Genomic DNA, 24,559 nt, shown 5'->3' on the forward strand with positions numbered 1-24,559 from the left:
AAACATTTGCAATTGTTGATGAAACATACCCATTCTTTTGCTTATAAATCTTTTCATTTATCCTTATTTTTACCATTTATGTCTTCGCGTCTCTCTTTCGATCATTCAAGTTTTTCGAAGGTTGTGCTTAACATTTGATATTTTCCCATTTGTTGTGTTTAATTAAAATGGTTGAGTTTCATTTAGTTTAATTTGATGACTTTGAAAGAATTCGTAAGGCTTTTGATGTATTTATTAACGCTTTATATACTTATGTATAAAATTAATAAGAAAATTTGTGATATAACTTTATCAAGTAATGAATGAGTAAAGGAGAACATCGAAATTCAAGAGCATTTGAATGAAATGGTAAGAGATCTTTTCAAATTAATCAAAGGTTTTGAGTTTGAACTCCGTCCTAGAAATTCAACAGTATTAAATTCTTTTGAGAGAGAACTTTACTGCATATTGTGGTCCTCCAGACCTCCACGATTACTACTGAAATGATCTAGTGTTTCCACTTCCACATCTTCGATCGAAAGATGGAAAAATTGCTCTTCTTGTTCTCTGAACCATCCCCAAGGACTTTTTTTAATTATACCCCAATTCCAAAAGGGGAAAGTGATCCCAAATTCTTAAAAAAAATTATCCCTCATAAATACTAATGATTCCTATTAATTTATCATTTGTATTTATCTCTCATAAATAGACACTAAATTGAAAGTAGATAGGTTTTTTTTTTTTTTACAAAATAAAATATTCATTTATTCCAATCGATAAAGTACATTGTTGCAATACAAATTAAAAATCGCCAAAAACAAAAAGGATGAATCTGCAAACAAACTTAAAGCATCCATGTTAATAGCATAAAAAGACAAATTGCATATGCCTACGAATATAACTATGACCATATTGAAATGTCTGAAATATTCATGCCTCCAGATATGTAGCGTTAATGGCACCAAAGTTATAGATATGATCTGCACTGGATCGAAACTCATCTTTCAACCTGAAACAAATGAACACTACGCACAACGACAGAAAAACAAAATACACCGCACAAATACGGAAAATCAAAACAAACAACGACACAGTAAAATGACGAAATCACAATAAAAAACACTAAATATATTTGAAAACCACTTATTTAACTAATAGAGAAACAAAAACGATTTGGAGGGGTGATTTTGAATCAAAATCGATCCTAAATCACCGGTCTCTAAGGAATTTGTAACAATATACAATGAACCAGTTGGACAATATGAGTTAGAAGTAGATAAGTTAAACAAAACAAAACTCTCACTAAACTTATTGAATTTTATAAAATAATGAAACACATCTTCTTTAAAAAAAATATTTCATAAAGTATAAAATTAATTTTATACTTTAAATAAACTTATTTAACAATTCTAAAACTTGTATGTTTATTTATAGTACCATCATGTGAATTTGTTAATGTTTTTATTATTAGATCCAAATGCATATGATTTGTTTAAATATAATATTACATCAAGAATACATGAAATTTACAATGAGATTTTAAAAACCACGGTAGGACTTAAAGCAACGTACTAGGGTATTTTGGGTATCACAATCAATAAATATTAACTATAACAAACAAAACAAGATAGGGAGGGAGTCAGGGGTACACACTAGCATTGCTGAAAGGAGACCCGCCTCATAATCCCCACCAGAAGGCCACTCTCTCACATTCCCATATTTAAAAACGATGATCATGATGCACAACAAACCGTTACCAAACGACGCCAAAAATATAATATCCGCTATTAATTTTTCATCATCATTCCTTATTTCTCAGTTTCCTTTAAATAATAAATCATTCGCTTTTCAGAGTGAGAATATCATATCTTGGTTTCTTTCTTCTTCTAATGCTTCATTTTCTCTTCTCAGGTTAGGGTTTCGCATTTCTCATCGATCGTACCTTCGCAACCATAACTTGTTACTTCCACTGTGAGTAATACTCTAATACCATGATTCTCTTTCAATCTTGCTATCTCATTTCTTGAATTTGAGTATCTCTGTTTGTAGATTTCAACATTGTTTCTCGTGAATGGTTACGTGTTCTTATGGTTAATGCATCGATTATCGATATGTTGCTGAGAATCTCATGTGTTAATTTTATTACTGATTTCAGATTAGAGTGCTTGAGTTAATTTGGATATAATGTCTTCAACTGAGACCATAGTTGATGCTGTAGTTGACACTGTTGTAAAGAAAAGTTCTGAAACTGTTGAAACAGATGAAAAGGGTAACAGTGCTGTAGTTCACCCAATTGAAACAGAAAATGAAGAAATGGTTCCAGTTGTAAAGAGTGACAAGCAGTATGGTGTTATCGAGCCGGTTGACGATGATAGTATTGCAATAGCAGAGCCACGGAATGGCCATGGTCAAGATTCTGTAACCAAGCAGGAGAATGACGATTCAAAGCCCCAGCTGGAGTGCGACTTAAAGCCTCAATGTGAGCATCTTACACCCAACTCTTTGCTTCCTGAAAATCAGGTATCTGAGGTCATCCTTAGTTTAGGGTCACAAGTAAAATCTGATTCTGTTTCTTGTAATCAAAAGAATACTGTAATTGCTAATGGTGACAAATTAGAACAAGAAATTGTTAGGTCAAAGATGGTGGAAGAACCATCTTCCAGAATTGATGTGTCTGTTTATGATGAATCACATTTGATGAATGTTGAAGAGCCAGACGAGAAAAAGGTATCTGTTGAGGGAAATAGCAGTATCAACAGAGGACCAAACCTGAACATGACCAATAGCAATGAAGATGTTGGCTATCCAGAAAAGTTGAACTTGGATGGCAATTCTGATGATGAGTCCATGGATGAGGATATGCCGGAGAGCAAGCAATTTGATTCTAAGTTTAATAATGAACTTGGAGAGAAAGGGGAGAGTGTTGAAATAACAAATGTGAAGGAGCATGATACTGTTGTGGTAAGAGATGGTCTATCTTCAGAAGGTGGTGCCTACCATAATAATGATATTTCTTCTGTTTCCCTTGTCAAGAAACACAAATTTCCAGGTATGCTTCATATACATATTTTTATTCTTGATTTCATTTTTCACATGGCATATTTGATTTCAGTGTTGTGTATTTTGTATTACATCTTTGGCTGTCTGAATATACATTGTGTATTTTCTAATCATGTTGAATTGTGATATATATCATTTGTAGCGTGGGAGTTTGGTTTCATGTGGAAACTAGAAATTGATCCGTAGATTCTAGACCTAAGGCTTTACTTTATATTATTTTTACCCAAAAGAGTTTTCAACATCAGCCAACAACTTACTAGAGTTATTTAACTAACTAACTAACTAACTGAATAACTGATTGCAAAATCTGTTTTCACCTGTCCTGAACTAATCAGTGTCAACATAACAAACCAGAGTTAATTGTAACTAACTGAATTTACTCAGGTAGAAGTAGTTAGAGAGATGGTATTCATATAAATACCAAATTCTGTGTATGCAACTTTCAATAAAATACAAACAATTTTTCTCTGGTTTGGGGAACTCTATCCTTCTTTCTCCGTGCAAGTAAGCTTTATCTCGCTCGCTATATGACTGAAATGGCACAATAATGCTCTAATATAAATTATATCTTATCCAAACCATGGATCAAAAGATCTCTTGCGAGAAAATTTCACCATGTCTCAATTTTTACTCTCACAGTTTTAGTGGCAAGTGAAAAGAGATGTGAAGTATCAAGAGTTCATTTTATCTGCACCTTAGTTGCCTACTACTTCATTATGACAATTGTGTTGATGGTTTCAGATACTTGTAATTTCAGATGTTATAGTTTATAACAGTATTTATAGTTTCAGATGCTTATTTGTATCCATTAGCTTGCTGTATTCCATTTGCAATTCCTTTGACGTGGCCTTTCTTCTTATGGGTGATCCTTTGGAGAAACAAAAAAATAAATATGTAATTTTTTCCGCGTTTCTGCCATGCAATGTATTTGTTTTTAATAATGAGCACATTTATGTTTTTCTCCTCCCTCTTAATTTGGAGAATTGTGCCTCAGATCAAGCATCAGTTGAGAATAACAATCCTGCAAAACGACAAAGGTGGAACTCTGAACCAGTTAAAGGTTCAAATATGCAAAGGTCAACTGTCAGACCGGCTACTGCACCAATGGGTGAGCCAATTTCATTGAAGGGCAATTTCTCCTGGTCTGATTCCCCGGCAATTGATGATGCGCCCAAAGAACGCATTGGTAAGTCAACATTTATTCTGCTTGGGGTGTAAACTATAAAGAATTGATTATCTTGTGGTCTTGAATGAATAAGTATCAAATTTTAATTTCTGTCTCGTAGCTCTAAATTAGAAAAATTGGAAAACATAGACAGTTCCTCAAACCATTTAAATCTAATCTGTTACTTGTCTAATAGTACACTAATAAAAGTAGTTGATCTATTTTTTTTTTTTTTTTTGTAACATAAATAAAAATTCATTATTTGACTGTCAATAATTGTTCATATTTGCTGGCAAATTGCTGAATGTTTTATGTTATTCTTACTCCTTATGTTTTGTGTTTTTTGTATCTGTTGCTTCATGTCTAATAGTGTTGCTTTTTATCATGTTAGTTCCACCATCACAATGGCCCCCAACTAATTCCCTCAGAATCGATGGTTTCCTCCGACCTTTTACCTTAAATGCAGTGCAAGGACTTTTGGGTAAAACTGGGAAATTCACCAGTTTTTGGATGGATGAAATAAAAACCCATTGCTACGTCAGTGTAAGGCTTAGTTCTTTTATCTCTGTTTTTCTATACTAGTAAGGTTCCCTTGGGCTGTTGCTGTAATTAATGATACATACTTCTAAGTAGTCTTCTAATGACGTGATGTAGTACACAACTGTTGAAGAAGCCGTTGAGACCCGAAATGCTGTTTATAATCTTCAATGGCCTCCAAATGTTGGACACCTTTTAGTTGCTGAGTATGTTGAGCCCGAGGATGTGAAAATGAAGCTAGAACCTCCTCCCCCTGTTGACTTTGTCAACAATGATTCAATAGCTCTTCCACATACTCAGCAACTGATGTCAAGGCTCCCGCCAGCGGCTAGAGAACGGTTTCCGCCGCCACCATCTTTGTCAATGCTCCCGCCAGCGGCTAGAGAACGGTTTCCTCCGCTACCATCTTTGCCAATGCTCCCGCCAGCGGCTAGAGAACGGTTTCCGCCGCCACCATCTTTGACAAAGCTCCCGCCAGCGGCTAGAGAACAGCTTCCTCCGCCACCATCTTTGTCAATGCTCCCATCAGCAGCTAGAGAAAAGCTTCCGCTACCACCACCTTTGTCAGAGCTCCCGCCACCACCTAGAGAATGGCTTCCACTGTCACCAACTAGAGAATGGCTTCCACTGCCACCACCATCATCAAATCTCTCGCCAGATGCTAGAGAACTGATTCCGTCGCGACCACCTCTCCCAAAGAAAGTTGACAAACCCATTGTTACAATTGATGATGTCTTTCGGAAAACCAGAGCAACTCCTCGGATCTATTATTTACCATTATCCGACGAGCAAGTTGCAGCAAAACTGGCAGCAATGGGCAGAAGCATTATGCAGTAGGGCTATTGTTCAGTGTTTTTTCCCAATGGTTATTTTCAGGGTTCTTGGTACCGTTGCATGGGTTGAGACCAAATCTACGCAAGTAAAAGAACTTCACCAACTAAGAGCTACTTGACTTGAGTGATAGGTTTTCCTTGACCAAAACATTCCGAACTTTGTAAATATATGATAGATAATGTACTTTTGCCATGAAAATTTGCAAGATATTTGACATTGATGATGTTGAATTCACATAACACCAGGAAGATTATATATTACCTTATAAAAAGTAATAGAGTTAAATAAGTTTTTGGTTCCTATAAATATTACAACTTAGTTTTCATTTTTAATTCCTCCCTGCCTTTAGACAATGGTTTTTACAAAAAAACCGTTGCCAAAACCAGCTAAAACCGTTGCCCAAATTCAAGAGAGACTAAAAATGAAACTGCTTCATACTTAATTTCTTTCCTCAAATTAAATGTGTTTTTGTTAAAAGTCACACTCATGTCTACAGCGAAAGAGGCAACCGATTTGCAAATCACCTTTGCTAAGTGCTACTAACATTGGTAATGGTTGGGTTCCTGGCTATATAGGGTCTTGAAGAGACAAAAATCAAAGAAAAATATCAGTTTGAGGCACGTAAATGTTATTTAAATCGCGTTGCTATGTCAGCAAATCTTCGTATGAGGTTGATAAGCTCATATTTTTAATCATTGTAAGGGGATGATGATGCAGTAGAGATCCACTCCATTTCCTAAAAAGAAATGGAAGGTCCATTACTATAGTTTTAGGTGCATAAAATTAAATAAACAATAAATACATGTCACATGTTTTATAAATCATGATGATGAAGATCATACATCGCACTGGAAAATCCTTATACACGGGGATTTAAAAAAAAAAAAGAAAAGAGGAAAAGACCAACTTACCAACCGTTGCTTCACAAAGAACGGTAGTTTTAGTTTTATTAATAATAAATTTAACGAGTTACCAATGTGCAATTGCTTTTTATTTTATTTATATCTTTTACTTTAATAATTTATTTATCAATCTAGATTGGTTGATTTGAAAATCTCATATTTAAATTCATTAAATATTTTTTTTAAATATGAGAATGATAAAATTTAAATTAATTATTTTATTTTAGTATATATATATATATATATATATATATATATATATATATATATATATAAGGGTTATATTTACTCCAAGAGTAAGTTATTATAGCTTACTCCACATCTTAACCATTTATTGTTTTCAATCTAATGGTTAAAAATAATAAGTCATTAAATGTGGAAAGAGAAAACTATTTCTTATTATTTTTAACTATTAGATTGAAAAGAATTAATGGTCAAGATGTGGAGTAAGTTATTATAACTTACTCTTGGAGTCAACATAACCCTCCTCATATATATATATATATATATATATATATATATATATATATATATATATATATATATATATATATATATATATATATATATATATATATATATATATATATATATATATATATATATATATATCATATCAAGTGAGAGCATTTTTAAATGAGAGATGAGAGGAAGAAATATCAACCATTGGATTCATCAAGAGAGAGAATGTTAATACATTAATGAGGCTATTAATTTCTTTCTCTTGATTAATCCAATGGTTGATATTTCTTTCTTTTATTTCTCAATATATATATATATATATATATATATATATATATATATATATATATATATATATATATATATATATATATATATATATATATATATATATATATATATATATATATATATATATATATCAAGTGAGAGCATTTTTAAATGAGAGATGAGAGGAAGAAATATCAACCATTGGATTCATCAAGAGAGAGAATGTTAATACATTAATGAGGCTATTAATTTCTTTCTCTTGATGAATCCAATGGTTGATATTTCTTTCTTTTATTTCTCATTTAAAAATGCTCTCACTTGATATGCTTCCTCTCTCTCTCTCTCTATATATATATATATATATATATATATATATATATATATATATATATATATATATATATATATATATATATATATATATATATATATATATAAATCATGTTTTTAAAGTTAATTTTAATTATAGCTTAGAGTACTCAGATGAGATGGCTGAGGTTTTGTTTTTTTTTTTGAATTTAACCAGATCGCATCGCAGTTGTGTGGAGAATATAGCCTAATTTATTAAAAAAAAGATTAATTTTAATTATTATTATTATTAAAATTTAAGATTAATTAATTAATTATATTTTATATTAATATTTAATCCTTAAGTTAATTAATTATATGTTAAGGCTTAATTAATTATATTTTAAAGGATTAATTTAAATTATGAACTTGTGTTATGAATTTATTTATGATATGATATTTTCAAAAAATATAAGTGCTAGTTATATTAATTTTAATTATTATTATTATTATTAAAATTTAAGATTAATTAATTAATTATATGTTAAGGCTTAATTAATTATATTTTAAAGGATTAATTTAAATTATGAACTTGTGTTGTGAATTTATTTATGATATGATATTTTCAAAAAATATAAGTGCTAGTTATATTTTATATTTTGTAGAAACTGAATCATCCGGATCGACATGTTTTATATCTATATAGTTTTGTTATAACGACCTGTTTATTCAACTGAGTTATCCGATTTAATTCGTTTTAGTCATGCAGTTCGACCCAATGGTTCGACCAATAAACCAATGATTCAGTATCCTCACCAGTTTGATGCTAGGTTTCGTTTTTAAAACACTGATTTAATATAATAATAAAATTTAAAGTTTGTAAGTTGCAATTCAAATTCAACATTTATATTTAAGTTGCACTACAGGTTGCATTTGATATTCAAATTCAGTATTTGATTGTATAAATAATGAAACTCATTTTTCAGTTTCTCAACTTACGAAAACCTACAAAAGAAAAATGAGGACGGAGAAGATACAAGTCTTAATCCTTACTAAATTGTGCGGATAAAATGTACATGTCCACCGGACCAAACCGTTTTGACACCTCTAATTTAAATAATATAAAAATTTACTGTCGTTTTGACACCCCTAATCTTAATTAATATGAAAATCTACTGCAAAGCCGTATTTGAAAATCTGCAAGGTGTATGATTCAATTTGTCTCTGTTAAAATTATATATTTGTTCTGGTTAAATTACGGTAACTAACTTACCCAAAGTTGTCTTCAAAAAATAAATAAAAATGAAACCACATATTTTCACAACTACAAGTACATACAAATAAAAGTGAAAATAACAACTCCCTTCCCCAAAAGGTGAAATGCACTTGACCAATCTGCATTCATTCTTTTTGTATATAAAGGAAGAAAAAGTAATAGTACATCCAATAGCAGCAACAAACAATGACAATTCTCTCTGAGCTCTTATACCAGCTATATGTCAAAACAATAGTCCTATTCACATACATGCTAATAGAACTCATCCTCATCATTTGTTACCTCAAGTCTACAAAAAACCCAATCACCACAACCCAATACCTCAGTTTCATCGAAGAGAAGAACCCAACAAGAAGACTGAAGAAGGCTACAACAGACCATATAGATTGCAGGGTTTGTTTATCAGAGTTCAAGGAAGGAGACACTGTGAGAAACTTGAATTGCGAACACACCTTTCATAAGGATTGTTTGGATGAGTGGTTCTTGCAAGACCAATATTGTGCTACTTGTCCACTTTGTAGGTACAAGGTTTTGTCAGATGATGTTTCTTCTAAGTATTGTTTGCTTCAAAATCAGGTGGAGTTTGATGGGATTGATGATCAGTTTTTGGGTTTGTTATCTTCATTAAGAGGTAGTGGTGATATTTGGTATAGATATCTATGATTATTTATTCATAATTATCTTAACTTTGTTCTTGTTCTTGTTCTTACAATGTAAGATTCTAAATTTTGCTGTTAGAAAATAGTTAGATTTTTATTGTTTTTTTTTGTCTCTCTTTTTCAATTAAATCAACTTTCTTATATTAGATGTAATATTTTATACCAAATTCTTATACAATATCAAATTTTTGTGTTAAAATATCATCCCTCAAAGTTTTGGTGTCGGCATTGAAGATATTGAAAAATGTAGATAACATTGGTGTGAAAAAACAAAAAGATTGAGTAAGAGGTGGTTTGGTCCAGCTACTACTAGGTGTAGTAAATGGATATGGAGATTTTATGGAGAAGCTCCTTAATAGACTGATAAAATGTAGGTGAAGCAGTTAAGAATATCATGCATGAAACAGTGACTTCTCAATTTATTTGTTGAAACAATCTTAGGGGTATGAGCAACTTTGTATTTAATGTGGCTTGTGCCCACCACCTAGGGTCACACACATGCAAGATCATAACAATGAGCTGTATATTATATCCATTTTTTCCAGTTGACCTTCTATAAGATTTTAGACCATTCTTTTGTTAATAAACTTCACTTAAAAAATAGTATTGGAAGAATATTTCGAATAACTTAAAAATTATAATTCAACTGATAAATATCTGTGAGATATTGGATCGAACTCTAGTATGGTCGAAGGGTAGCTTCTTGGTTCGACAGGATTAAGCATGAAGTCGAAGGTTGTTTACATGCTTGTGTCGAAGATGCTAGGATCGTTAGCATGTTAAATTAGGTTTTAGTGTTTAAATCCTAATTTGTTAAGTTAGCTTGTTTATTAAGTTGACTTGTGTAATGAGCCTTGTGGAAAAAGCCCATTAGTTAGTATGTTAGGTTTTATTATAAATAGCATACTAGTCTCTCATCATTGCTAAGCTGCAAATCCTAATTTGGGGTGAGAGAGGTTATTTGTTATTCTTGTAAATTTGTAATCTTGTTTTAAGAGAAAGTAAAAGAATAGCAGTTATAACCAATCTTGTGTTCCTCTTCTTCCTTGTCCTTTATTCATCCCTTGTTTTATACTTTGTTCTTGACATCGTTTTTCACAACAAATTGGTGCGGTGAGCGTGGAGAAGATGCCTTCAACAAAGTATGAGATTGAAAAGTTCACCGGAGTGAATGATTTCGGTCTGTGGCGCTTGAAGATGAAAGCCCTACTGGTTCAGCAGGGTTGCTTGGAAGCATTGAAGGGAGAGGCAGCCATGAATGTAGAATTGACGGCAACGGAGAAGACATTGCCGAGTTACAAGTTTTTCCATTGTATGCAATTGATAAAGTTGCATGAAGAAAGCTAGTTTGTTCCCTTGATGTTGTAGAGTTAGATCCAAGGTGGAGATTTGTGAGATATTGGATCGAACTCTAGTATGGTCGAAGGGTAGCTTCTTGGTTCGACAGGATTAAGCATGAAGTCGAAGGTTGTTCACATGCTTGTGTCGAAGATGCTAGGATCGTTAGCATGTTAAATTAGGTTTTAGTGTTTAAATCCTAATTTGTTAAGTTAGCTTGTTTATTAAGTTGGCTTGTGTAATGGGCCTTGTGGAAAAAGCCCATTAGTTAGTATGTTAGGTTTTATTATAAATAGCATACTAGTCTCTCATCATTGCTAAGCTGCAAATCCTAATTTGGGGTGAGAGAGGTTATTTGTTATTCTTGTAAATTTGTAATCTTGTTTTAAGAGAAAGTAAAAGAATAACACTTATAACTAATCTTGTGTTCCTCTTCTTCCTTGTTCTTCTTATCTTCCCTAATTCCTCCTATGCTTTGTTCTTGACATCGTTTTTCATAACAATATCAATATTATTATTAGAATCTATTATCCTATATATTGTGTGAATGTAAACATTTTAAGCCCACTGCCTCTAGATTGTCAGTGTAGGGTAATGTTATGTATTTTAAATTGATGGTATTAATGAATTAAAATTATGATTTTTATTTGTTTGAAAGCAAACATTAGAGTCTCTTTAATCTCTTTGATAAGATTAAAAAGAGTTTTTAATTTTTAATTTTTAGTTTTTCAACTTGAAAAAATTCTGTTTAATTTTTAACTTGTAATTTTTTAAATTAATTTATAATTTTTTTAAAATTATTTGAAGTAGTTTTTTTTTTTTTTGAGTTTGTAACTTTTAGCTTGTTATTATTTTTTTTCAATTATATCTCTATTATTTTAACAAAAATCTATTTTTATCCATCAATATACTATATATATATATATATATATATATATATATATATATATATATATATATATATATATATATATATATATATATATATATATATATATATATATATATATTCTAGGAAAAAAATGTGCCTTGCATGGATTTAATTAGGATGTATTTAAATTTTTTTATGAAATTTCATTTATATGTTAAATCTTAAAAATAGAAGATAGAGATTTTTTTTTTATTTTCTAAATTTTAGTTGGAAGATAAATAAGAATAGAATGTGATAAATTAAAACTTTAAAATAAGGAGTATTATTAAGAGGATTAATAAAAAACAAGAGTTTATTCTTAAGAGGATAAATAAGAAAAAAAATAATGAAATAATAAATTTAATTTATATTTGAAAACTTAAATATAGAAGAGAGATTTTAAAACTTCAATAAATAAGAGAGAGATTTTAAATTTAATTTATATTTTAAAACTTCAGTAAATAAGAGAGAGATTTTTTTATTTTTTTATTTTTTAATTCTTTATATAACAGATAGAGACTTTTTTCATTCAAATTGGTATGTTTATTTTTAAATTTAATTTATATTTTAAAACTTAAATATATTTTTGTTGGAGAATAGAATTTCATTTATTTTTAAATATTAAACATAGAAGATAGAGACTTTTTTTCATTTATTAGGTATATTTCTTTATAAATTTAATTTATATTTTAAAAATTAAATATATATTTGTTGTAGAAAAGAATTTCATTTATATTTTAAATCTTAAATATAAAAGATAGAAATTTTTTATTTTTTAATTATTTATTGAAAGATAAATGTGAATAGAATGCGATAAATTAAAATTAAAAAAAGTATTATTAAGAGGATTAATAAAAAATTAGAGTTTATTCTTAAGAGGACAATCAACAAAAAATAATGAAATGCTTCTTAGATTGACACATAAGCAAATCCAGTCCTCATAAAGATTTGCAAAGAGTTTCAACATACACCCTTTGACAGTGGAGACACCGCCTAGGCTACAACAAATTATTTGAAAGGCTCTGAGTAAACCCCGCACATTTGAGGTAATCTAAGAAGGGACAACATTGATCATTTTCAAAAATTCGATTTCATAAGATGTAAATAGAATCAAAACTCTCAGTTCATAAATGATGAGGTTATGGACGTAGAAATAGGGAGGGGACAGTTTGTTGAAAGTATCCATGTTTGTCCTCTGCTCCTTGGAACAAGGTTCCATAATTATGTATTTCTCTCTAATTATGTATTGGAGAATCTAATACCGTGACGAAACTTTCGATCATGTCTACAGTAGAGTACAGAGATACAATATATTTAACATGGATAAGTTTATTTTTCTTTCCCATGAACGCTAAAAGTAGAAGAACGAAGATGAGAAATTTTACTAGGTGCGTTTCTAGGAAAAGAAAGAAGAAAAAGGGCTTTATGAAATATTATAGGGGAAATTCGATGGTACAAGCTATGTAGAATCATCCAAAATCGTGTTTTGACACTTCAATCTTCCACTCTCTCTCTAAAGTTTTATTTAACTTTCTCTCACTAGATGTTATAGCCAAATGTTTTTGTGAGAAAAATTCCTTTGTGAATGAGGATACTTTTGTAATTCTAGAAAGCGTAGAATTTTAAAATTCACCAAGGGAATCGTTTATATACACCTTGGTTGAATACTGTCTAATTAAGGATTATTTGAGGTTCGAAGCTAAACCCGATAAAAGCTTGAGTTTGGGAATTGTACGACCAGTCCTATAATTGGTTGAAGATTAGCCATTGTTAAAATCTTCATTGGTTATTAGTTAGCCTAGTTAAAACCAAGATAGGTTGAAGATTAACCTTATATTAAAATCTTCATAGATTAGAGATCATTCCGCTTAAAATCTTGCAAGTTGTTTGGTTTGTCATGTTAAAATCAAAGGAATTGAGCTCATATATTATGGAACTTGAAAACTTACTGCTCCAATGTCCTGGTTTGTGGAAAAGAGACTAACTGCTTCAATCCACCATTGAAAAGGAAGATTGACCACTTCACTCTCAGCAATATATTGGAGAAAAGACGCAAACGCCCATATTTATCGTCTTGTAATAATTGGTTGAAGTTTAACCATCATTTTCTTATATAAGGGGGTTCGTGAGTCTTTCCTACTAAATGCTCTCAACAAATATTGGAAACACTCAACACTAATTCTTAAGGACATGACTAAGTTATTTTTGGGTGAACCTATATAATTCTCGGTGTTCTTCTTCTTCTTCTTCTTCTTCTTCTTCTTCTTCCCTCAACTATTTAATTTCTGCAAATTACTTTGCGCTATTTACTTTCCGCTGCTTAGTTTTTCAAAATGTTTTTAAACTTTGATTTGCAAAAAGTTTTCTAAACCAAATTTTTTTAAACCACACAATTCACTCCATTCTTGTGTGTAAAGTTTCAACTTCAATAATTTGCTCTCCCTAATTATTGGTTAGACTAAAGTCAATATAGTCGAGACTTTTAATACAATCTCTTTTGTTTATGGTGAAATTTTTAGGAACAATCATGCTTCTTTTCTGGGATGCTTTGTCGAAAATATTGGTGCCGCCTCAACCTTTGATGCTGAGTTATCTGGTGGTGCTATAAAAGTCATTAAGCACATACGGACCAATTTGTGGCTTGAAACAAACTCTTTTTTTTTTTGTGGTCCTTTGTATCTTAGAAATATATGAAACAATTGTACAGCATTAACTTGCAATATGAAATGGTTGATTTTTCACATTTTAAGAGAAGAAAAACGGTTTGCAAATACTTAAGTCTTACCTTACCCAGTTTCACTTTTTTAAAACCCCCTCCCCCCTTCTGTTTTTGTAATCCATTTTGTTTTTTGTTTTAAAATTTAAGTTTAGGCACTGGCACCCACACCTTTGGCTCGTAGAATACAAGTCAACATGATTTTTATTTTCTTTATAATGTTTACTCACATGATTATAAACAATAATAGATATAGATGAAAAATCAATTAGATTCTTTGGAACATTTATTCATTCTGAAATCTACTACATACATAATTTTTTATCAACATCATTAAGTTATCTTAAAAATATAATACATTTTAGATGTTGTTGATTAGCTATGGTTTAATCCTAATAAAATAACTTGAAATAATATTCAATTATTGTTAGAATTTAGAATTACTCAGTTGATAAAAATGGAGAGTTTGAATGTGGAAAGTAAGACAAAGATATATCAGAATTAAAGAGAGAGATAATTGAGGGTGAGAAAATATCTTTTCATTAACATTGATGAAGATGCCTCAAAGGCAATTATACAATCAATACAAGTGGATTGAGACACAAGTTACATAAGCCAAATTACATAAAAAAACTAAAATTTTGGACCTGTAATCAGTTACACTAAACCTGTAACTGGTTACGACCGTTAATAAAATAAAATCAATACAGTGGTAACCGGTTACGTCCACGGTGAACTTTTTTGTTTTTCAGATTAAAAGTGAATTTCGCCAAGTTGTAATCGGTTACACCCCTGTGGTAGTCGGTTACAACACTTGAATTATCAATTTTCATTAAACACACCACCTTAATTCAAGTGCTCTAAGTCTTCCATGCCCAAATTCATCTTCAACCTTTTGAACACGTCAATTGTGATTCCCTTGGTCAACAAATCAGTCACTTGGTCTCCACTTCTACAATATCCCAATCTCAACCATCTTTCACTAACAAGTTTTCCCAAATAGTGAAACCTCATCTCAAAATGCTTGTTCCTCCCATCTGAAATTAGGTTCTTGGCAAGATTAACAGCGGAAACATTATTAACCATGAGCGTTATAACGTCACCCTCATCGCTGCCCAGCTCCTTCAAAATATTCATCAACCACACGGCTTGACACCCACACAACGAAGCAACAATATACTCGGCTTCACAAGATGATAGTGCTACTACCGGTTTCTTCTTTGAATATCATGAGATTGGTGTTCCAGTGAGCATAAAGATATATCCAGCTGTAGACTTTTTATCATCTTTATCTCCGCACCAATTGGAATCGATAAAACCAAGTAAATTGCATTTTCTTCCCGTGTCTGCCGCAGAAAAGAGAATTCTACAACCAATAGATCTTTTGATGTATCTTAGAATCCTCTTGGCTGCTGCCAAGTGAGACAACCTCAGTCTTTCCATAAATTTACTCACAATATTGACACTAAACGTCAAATCTGGTTGCACATTGTACAAGTACACAAGAATCCAATCAACCTCCTTTACTGAGTTGGATTCACCTCTTGCTCATCCTTATTCTTGAACAATTGTAGCATTGGTTCAGCTAGAGTAATGACAACATTACAATGCTCCATTTTAAACTTCTTCAATATCTCAAGAGCATACCTTCTTTGGTGTACGAGCAGTCCCTTCTTGGACTTGTGGAATTCAATACCAAGGAAGTATGTCAAGAGGCCAAGGTAGATCATCTCAAACTCTTTCATAAGTTCACTCTTAAACTTAGAAATTCATTTTTCGTCGCTTCCCATATTCAAAAAATCGTCTACGTACAGACAAGGGATTATCACCCCTTCATTTGTATCCCTCTTCACATACATGCCATGTTCGAATACACACTTCCTGAAGCCAATCTCCTTTAAGAAACCATCTATCATTGTGTTCCAAGCTCTGGAGCTTGTTTCAAACCATATTACACTTTTTCAACTTGTAGAACTTTAACTCTTGGTTTTTCACAACAAAATCAGGGGGCTATTCTACATAAACTTTCTCTTCAAGCGATATGTTCAAAAATACATATTTGACATCCATTTGATAGATGGGCCAATTATTGTTATTCGCAATACCAATAACTAGTCCAATGGTTTCAATTCTAGCTACCAGTACAAATACCTCTTCAAAGTCTATGCCTTATCTTTACAAAAATTCCTTTGCAACTAATCGAGCTTTATGTTTGATTATTTCATCCTTCAGATTTACCTTCACCTTATAGACCCATCTAACGCCGATCATCTTCTTTCCTTCCGATAGATCAATTAACTCCCAAGTATTTTTTTCTCAATCGATTCCAACTCATCCGTCCTAACACAAATCCATTTTGGATCATTCAAGGCCTTTTCCGTCTTAACCAGTTCAGATTCGGCCATAAGTGCAAAATTGACGAAATAACCATCATTATTGACTTTATTGCCTATAACATCTCACAATCTTGGAGTCTAGGAGGAAAACCTCTTTGCCTTGTTGATCTTCTCACATTTTCTTCAATACGGGTTTTGACACGGGTTGGTTCTGCACTCTCAAACTTTGCAGAATCTAAATTTTCAATGTTGTAACCGATTTTAGCTTTTATGTAAGCAGTTACAGGCTATTGTTTCTCATTTATTTCGTCAAGAACAACGTCTTGAATGATCATAACTCTTTAGTTTGCGGCATCATACAACTTGTAACCTCTGGTGGAGTGATACCCAACATGTATCACCAATTCTCCCTTATCGTCCAAATTCTTTCTAAGATGCTCCGAAACATGTCGATATGCTATGAAACCAAAAAATCTCAAATGGTTTAGATTTGGTTTGAATCTGAACCATGCCTCTTTCGGTGTTATCTTCTTAAGCTTCTTTATTGGACACCCTTTCAACAAATAAGTAGTTATGGATACTGTTTCTTCCCATAACTCTTTTGGCAAGTTCTTCCCTTTCAATATGATTCTCACCATGTTTATAATTTATTGATTCTTCCTTTCGGCAACACCGTTTTGCTGGGTTTATAAGGTGGTACTACCTTATGTACTACCCCCTCTTGATAACAAAACCAACTAAAGTCATTTGAGACGTATTCACCTCCACCACCTGTTTTGAAAATGTTGAGCTTGTGACTATTTTGCCGCTCAACCATGGACTTAGACTTATTAAACACTTTGAATACCTTATATTTTTTCTTGATTAGGTACGTCCATAGCTTTCTACTATAATCATTGATGAATGTGACAAAATATCTATTGCCACCCATCGAGTCAACTTGCATCGGTCCGTAAAGATCAGAATACACCACCTTAAGATCATGCTTGGTTCTACAATCCGCATCCTCGCTAAATTTACCTCTGTGTTGCTTCACTTGAACACACTCTTCATTAATTTTATCTGATACGTTAATCTATAGCAACCCCATTACCCTTCTATTCTTTTGCAAAGCATTGAGATCTCTAATATTGAGATGCCTAAAACGGTAGTTCCATATCCACTCTTCTCGACTAGCCACTGTAGCTAGACATCTATGCTTCATCACATTAAAATCAAACTTGAAATTTCTATTGGCAACCATAGGAGCTTTTAGGACCAAAACCCAGTTTGCGTTCATAACGTGTAACGCCTTGTTCTCCATGTGAATCTTCTAACCTTTCTCAAGCAGTTGACCAATACTTATAAATTTACATTTGATTTCCAAAATGTACAATACATCTTTGATCAAGGAATATCCAATATCCCTTCTCATGATCAAAACATCACCGATCGCATTGACCGCTAGAGTGGTGTCATCCGCAAACTTCACTTTGTTCTTCGTGGTACGATTAATTTTCACAAACCAATCCTTCATCCCCATCATATGATTTGAACATCCAGAATCCAAATACCATTCCTTAGTGCTATGAACTGCTTCTCTCACTGCCACCATTACATTTTTTCTGCCTGTAACTGGTTACAGCTTTTACGCAACCAGTTACAACTTATTTATGCAACGTTCTCGAAACTACTGCTGCCACATTCACCTTCTGTGATTATGAACAAGAGTGTGTTCTCTTCATCAAACTCTTGTCTTACAACCTTGGCTTCATCCCTTTGACGTTCTTTCTTGTTCGCGTTGCATTCTCTTGCAAAATGGCAGAACTTTTGACAATTAAAGCATTGTATCTTGCTTTTGTCAATCTTTCTCCTTTCACCTCTAAAGTTGCATTGACCACCATTCTTGTTGCAGCTGCTCTCACCCTTTTGACAAGTAGAATTCTTTGAATTTTGGGATTCTCTTCCACCAAAATTCTGAAAATTCCATTTACTCTTCATAGGCCATTTTGCTTTTGACTTCTTGTTTTTCTCATTGAAACAACTTGCAAAGGCGATCTCCGCTTTCCTTGTCACTATTTCTCTCCTTCATCCTTTGTTCATGAGCCTCAAGAGAGCTTTGTAGCTCTTCTTTGCTTATTTCCGCAAGATCCTTCAATTCCTCAATCACCATTATAATGTTATCAAATCTCGTTGTCAAAGAATGCCTGATTTTTCACGACAACATTCTGCTCCATAATAGTTTCTCCACATACTTTTATTTGGTTCATAATCGAGTAATTCTCGTCACGTAATCGTTGATTGTTTCATTTTCCTCCATTTAAATTAATTCGAGTTGACGTTTGTGAGTTTGTAACCTGACCACCTTCTCTTTATTAGTCCCTGCACATGCCTTTTCCAAGATTTCCCACACTTGCTTCGACGATTCGCAATCACCAACTTTCTCAAAGTTGTCACCATCCACACATTGATGGATAAAAACAATCCCTTAAAATCTTTCTTCTTCTCGTCCTTATGCGTTATTTGTTATGCATCCATTGCACCTTCGACAAAAGGATTCACCCCATTCTTGATAACTTCAAGAACATTTTGGCAGCCAAACAACACTTTCATTTGCTTGCACCATTTGTCGTAATTCTTCGCATCAAGGATATGTAGGTTTGTAGGGATCCTTTCATTGGAGACAAAATTTGTGTTGTACACTAGGTGTTTGGTGGATCAAACCAGGATCTAGATGCCAAATGTTAGAACTTGGAATCACTCGGTTGGTAAATATGGAGGGTTTGTAAGTGGAGAGTGAGAGAGATATATAATTGAGGGTGAGAAAGTATCTTTTCATTAACATTAATGAGACATTTTTAATGGTGAAGCACTCTCATTATCTTTCTATACATGTTATCCTCCAAGACATTTTTACAATCAATACAAGTGGATTGAGACACAAGTTACATAAGTCAAATAACAGAAGAAAAAAAACTAAATTCTTGAATCTGTAACCGATTACACAAAACTTATACTAGATTACAACTGTTATAAAAATAAAATCAATACAATAGTAACTGGTTACGATAACCGATTATGCCCACGATGAACTTTCTATTTTTCCAACTCAGAAGTAAATTTTGCCCAGCTATAACAGATTACATCCGGTAATAACCGGTTATAACACTTGAAACATCAATTTTCACTTAACAATTATAATTTAATCCGGACAAATTTATTATAAAATCTTTTTTAACATAATTTTTGAGGCTATGTACATCTTACGCATCTTCAAAGATAATGTTGTTCATTTATATATAGAAACTAGTATAGTAATAATCATCAACAATTTATATACACTATTACATGATTTTTTTTAATATGTGTAATTTTTTTCTTTTTATAAATAAGAGGGAATGGAGTATCATTATTTGCATAGGCAAGAAGATACAAATCAATCCTGCAAATTAAATAAAGTAGACATTGAGCTTTCAAAATAATAATAAGAAAAAGACAGTGAGCATCTTCCCATTCATACGAAAGCATGGAGCATAGTATTATTGTTGGCTCATAAATGTTTTTAAATGCAAAACTCATTGTTTTTATTTCTACAACTAGTATTTGTACTTTTTCCAGAGCGAAGCACTCTCATTATCTTTCTATTCATTTTTACAATTATTTCACCTACAAAGTTATGGGTACACACTAAGATACTTTTTCATAAAAAATTGCGGATAATTAACTTTTTTTTTTTTATAATAGATAGTTAATAAACAAATTGATAAACGACCGGATAAACTAATTTAAAACGCATAAAAATATGACTTGAATTAACTATTTTTTTTTATAATAGATAAATCCTAAAAACACATAAATCCTACATTTATTTTCTAGCTGAAACCTCGATGAATTTGCAAGACTTTCCCCCTAAATTTCTGGATTCCTTAAACCTTTAGCTTTTTGCTACCAACTCGAGAAAATTCAAACAATGGTTCTTTTATTGATCAAGACTCAACTCTAATTTACATTGATGCATTTATCTTATAAGAAGGAACCATGTAGTATGTTCTCTCCAATCTTCAAGCCAACTACCCTTTGCCCTAGTACTTTATTGGAGATTTCAACACAATCATTGGAAATTAGCAGCGGATATTAAAGGTGTAGAAAATAAAATGTTAAAAAGGGAAAGAGAAAAGACACTTGAAATTTATAGAGGTTAAACCAAGAAGAATTAGTCTTGTCCCTAATATTTGATCTTGAGAATATCCAGTAATACTTAAGATATTTTAGTAGTTTATACTCTCTAACCCCCTTATACAAGAAAATATGAAGTTTCAAGCTAACTACCAACCAAACAACAAACAACAGAGATAAGTAGTTAATTTTACTTCCAAACAAAACTTGTGGAGAAAAGCGACTAGTTTTCCTTTCAAACAACATATAGAAGCAGTTAGTGTTCTTTCTAAACAATAAATTGAAGCATTTAGTCTTCTTTTCAAACAATGGATTGAAGCGATTAATCTTCTTTCTAAACAACGACTTGATGTGGTTAGTCCCCAAGCTAAACCGGGATTTTCTATCTACTTATCTCAAACCAAGGTGAGCTTTTGAATCAAGATGAATTCACGAACCGATGTTTTGACCTGGCTGACCATAAACCAAGATAAGATTTTGAACCAAGCTTATCGCGAAACAAGGCGAGTTTTTGAACCAGGCTGAGCTCACGAACCGAACCGGCAACTTAGAACCTACATACCCAAACCAAAGCTTTTAAAGGGTTTAACATTAAATCCAAACAAAGAATCCCTTACGGATAAATTATTCAACCTAGAGAAGATACTCCTTGATTAATTTACAATAATTCTCTTTTCAAAATACAAAAATACCTATATAACCAAAAGGACTTTCTCAAAGCGCTACGTTTAAAATTATGTGAGAGAAAGTTGAAAGTATTTTAGAGAGACATAACAAGGAGTGAGATAGAATGCTCACATTTATGGATGTGAATTTGTGAAGAGGATATTCTCTATTTATAGTCTAGAGGTTGGCGCAAAAAAAGAAAATTTCTATAGGTTAAAATTTACGAGTCAATCGATTGACACATTGCTCTAATTGATAAGGAATCCTAAAAATAATATATTATGATTGTTTAAAAGGAAATAAAAGATAAAGAGATGTTGGTGTTCATTAATACACTATCACAAATTTTTAAAGATAGCTTTTGCACTAACCCAGTCGATTGGGTAGGAGTGCCATTCGATTAGACAATACAATTTTTGTCTTTTTATAGTTCTCAATTCAACTTGCACGTTTCAAAAACTTTTTTAGGAATATTTTCTTCAGAAATAAAGGCTTAAAAACATTTTTTAGTATGTGTGTGTGATTTAGCCTTATAAATTTACGAAAAAGCCCTTGTGTTTTTACAAAACACAGTTCACTCAGGCGCGACAGGGTGAGCTTTCACACTTTCTCTCTTTCAGACTTTGAAGTTTCAAAACTTGTCAAGTACAAAATCATATAGACACTTGCTTGAATCTTCTCGGAGATGAGGATTAAGATTTATTATAGTTGAGTACCATCATTAAAGGATGTTTGTCGTGATCATCAAACTCTAACTTATCTGTTTGCATCCTTAAACACTTGTGATATTTGAATCCTCAAAGGTTGTAAGGTTGTTATTCATGTTGCCATACAAGCTTCATTATCAAACACTCCTTTTAAAAATTTGTAAGGGTCATATTTGATTTGAGTCAAGGGGGTATGTGACTCGAGTCACATATCCCACAATCATATGTATAATCAAAAAAATATTTTAACTTGATTCAAAAAAATTTGTGACTTAAATCCCAACCTCATAATTTCTTCTTTATTTGAGTCATGGGTTCCTGTGACTCGAATCACCCATCATAAAAATTTGAAATTTTTTATTTTAAATGGCAAGTTCCTTAATGCTAAATAAATGTTTAATGAAAATAAAAATTTTTAATACAAAAGTAAAACTTCATAAAAACATTAGTATATCTAATGTACCACCACTATTATAAAAACACATTTAATCTCGGACATAAAATACATTTATTCTCGGCTACATAAACGATGTAACAAAGAGCGTCATAATAATGTGCAACTTGACCTCTCGGTTTTAAAAAACCGACGGATAAACTCTAAAGGGAATGGGTTTAATCCCCAGGATTTTCATATTTGGAAATATTAAATGGAGTCTGGAGAAAACATTTTTCACCTCAGATTTTATATAAAACCGACGGGTAAAACACTATATTATATATCATGTAGGTCGCCTGCTTTTTCCTACCTCTCTCTAAACATACAACCGTTAAAATTGGTTTAGAAAATAATATTCTTAAAAATTAAATTATATTTGAACAACAACTTAGAACAATTAATTTTTTTGGTATCACATTCATCTTATAATTTGTGTCTCACCATTAGAATTTGGTTCGATACTCAAAGTTATTCAATGCAATGGTTCTTTTTCTTCTAGATCTTAAAAGCATCCAATTTGTTTGTCTCATATTGAGAGCATCATACAATATAATAAAGCAAAATGAGATTTTTGGCAATTTTGACAAATGTCACAATTCTAGAGAGCTTACTATTTTTATTATTCCTACATTAGGAAATCTTACTATAATTGTTAATTTAATAATTCAATTTTTAAAAAAATTATTATATATTTACTTAGGTCTTATCATTATTATTTATAATTAATAATTAATTATCAGCCTATTTAATTTATAGATTTTTTATAATAATTAAGGACCATTTATTTTCCCCAAATTTTTTTCACGTGAACCAACTCATTTTCACAATTCATCAAGTTCCAATGCTTCCAATATGATAGACTTTTACGCTAAATCAATTCAGTTTTCCATTTCCAACAATTTTCATGCCTTTTGATATTTCTTTCACATAGTAATCAAAATATTCATTTATTCAAATTCAAACAAGGCTTTTGAATTTTCCTCCTACATTAAAATACAAACTTTTTGAATTCTAACATATTCCTATATAAACTTCAGAGAGAGCCCTAATCCCATTTCAGAGCCATTTTTTTAATACGTAATGGTTTTTTTGTGAAGTTTGTGGTGGTTAGGTGGTTTCGCAATTGGATGAAATTGAAAAGGTTTGGGTTGGGTGTTTGGTTGGGCAATTGTTAGTAGATATTGATTTTCTGAATTATGTATAAAATATTTGACTTCGGTAAGGGTAAGGATATCAAAGGTTGTTGTTATAAGTATATAATGTTTCTTAAGTTCCACATCATTGGTTGCTTTTTTTATTTTTTCTGGAGATAACTTTTTGATTATTAAAATTTTTCAGATTTAAAAATGTTTGATTTTGTGTGTGTGAACCGTGAAGAAGCTGAGAGGAGATGACAGTTCGATTAATGGTGGGTTCCATAACATTACTGATAGCAATGTTCAGTTACTTTGAGACTTGAAGATGAAGATTGTTCTTTTTTTTTTAATACATATATTCCAATTAAAAAAAATAAAAACGAAATGTTATTTTATTTTTTAATATATGTATTTCATTAATGTATTTCATTATTACTATTATATTTAAAATCCACAATAATCCATCCTTAGCTTTATTGTCGTTACAATGTAGATATACCTCCATCTTATTACATTTATCATTTTATCATTTTTTTGTGTCGTAACAATGGTAGAATAAGTTATTTACTTTGTATTAAATTGAAATAGACCTTTGTATCTTATCTTTTTACTTACTTTATTTCAATATTATCCCTTTGTTTATATTTGAAGTTTTTTTTTCTTTTGACCAATACATAGAAACTTGGTTTAACTGACATATTTATTCTTTTAAACCTATAACCAAAGT

At 31.5% G+C, this 24,559-nt stretch overlaps 2 protein-coding genes across 2 annotated transcripts; both read left to right on the forward strand.

The window, feature by feature from the left end:
• The first annotated feature begins 1,618 nt into the window (after positions 1-1,618).
• LOC131641732 (uncharacterized) lies at positions 1,619-5,773 on the forward strand. Its single transcript, XM_058912035.1, has 5 exons — positions 1,619-1,950; positions 2,135-3,028; positions 4,034-4,225; positions 4,596-4,747; positions 4,859-5,773. The coding sequence occupies exons 2-5, from the start codon at positions 2,164-2,166 to the stop codon at positions 5,576-5,578; spliced, it is 1,929 nt and encodes a 642-aa protein (XP_058768018.1). The 5' UTR covers positions 1,619-1,950; positions 2,135-2,163; the 3' UTR covers positions 5,579-5,773.
• A 3,186-nt stretch (positions 5,774-8,959) lies between these two features.
• LOC131641735 (E3 ubiquitin-protein ligase RHA2B-like) lies at positions 8,960-9,436 on the forward strand. Its single transcript, XM_058912037.1, has one exon. The coding sequence runs from the start codon at positions 8,960-8,962 to the stop codon at positions 9,434-9,436; it is 477 nt and encodes a 158-aa protein (XP_058768020.1).
• The last annotated feature ends 15,123 nt before the right edge of the window (positions 9,437-24,559 follow it).

The sequence above is a fragment of the Vicia villosa genome, unplaced genomic scaffold, assembly GCF_029867415.1.
Source record: "Vicia villosa cultivar HV-30 ecotype Madison, WI unplaced genomic scaffold, Vvil1.0 ctg.004003F_1_1, whole genome shotgun sequence".
Taxonomy (NCBI): domain Eukaryota; kingdom Viridiplantae; phylum Streptophyta; class Magnoliopsida; order Fabales; family Fabaceae; genus Vicia; species Vicia villosa.

Coding starts and splice junctions, on each gene's coding strand:
- LOC131641732 (XM_058912035.1), top strand. CDS start 2,164: ATGTCTTCAACTGAGACCATAGTTGATGCTGTAGTTGACACTGTTGTA. Junction 3,029..4,033: donor CAAGAAACACAAATTTCCAG/GTATGCTTCATA, acceptor ATTGTGCCTCAG/ATCAAGCATCAGTTGAGAAT. Junction 4,748..4,858: donor AAACCCATTGCTACGTCAGT/GTAAGGCTTAGT, acceptor GACGTGATGTAG/TACACAACTGTTGAAGAAGC.
- LOC131641735 (XM_058912037.1), top strand. CDS start 8,960: ATGACAATTCTCTCTGAGCTCTTATACCAGCTATATGTCAAAACAATA.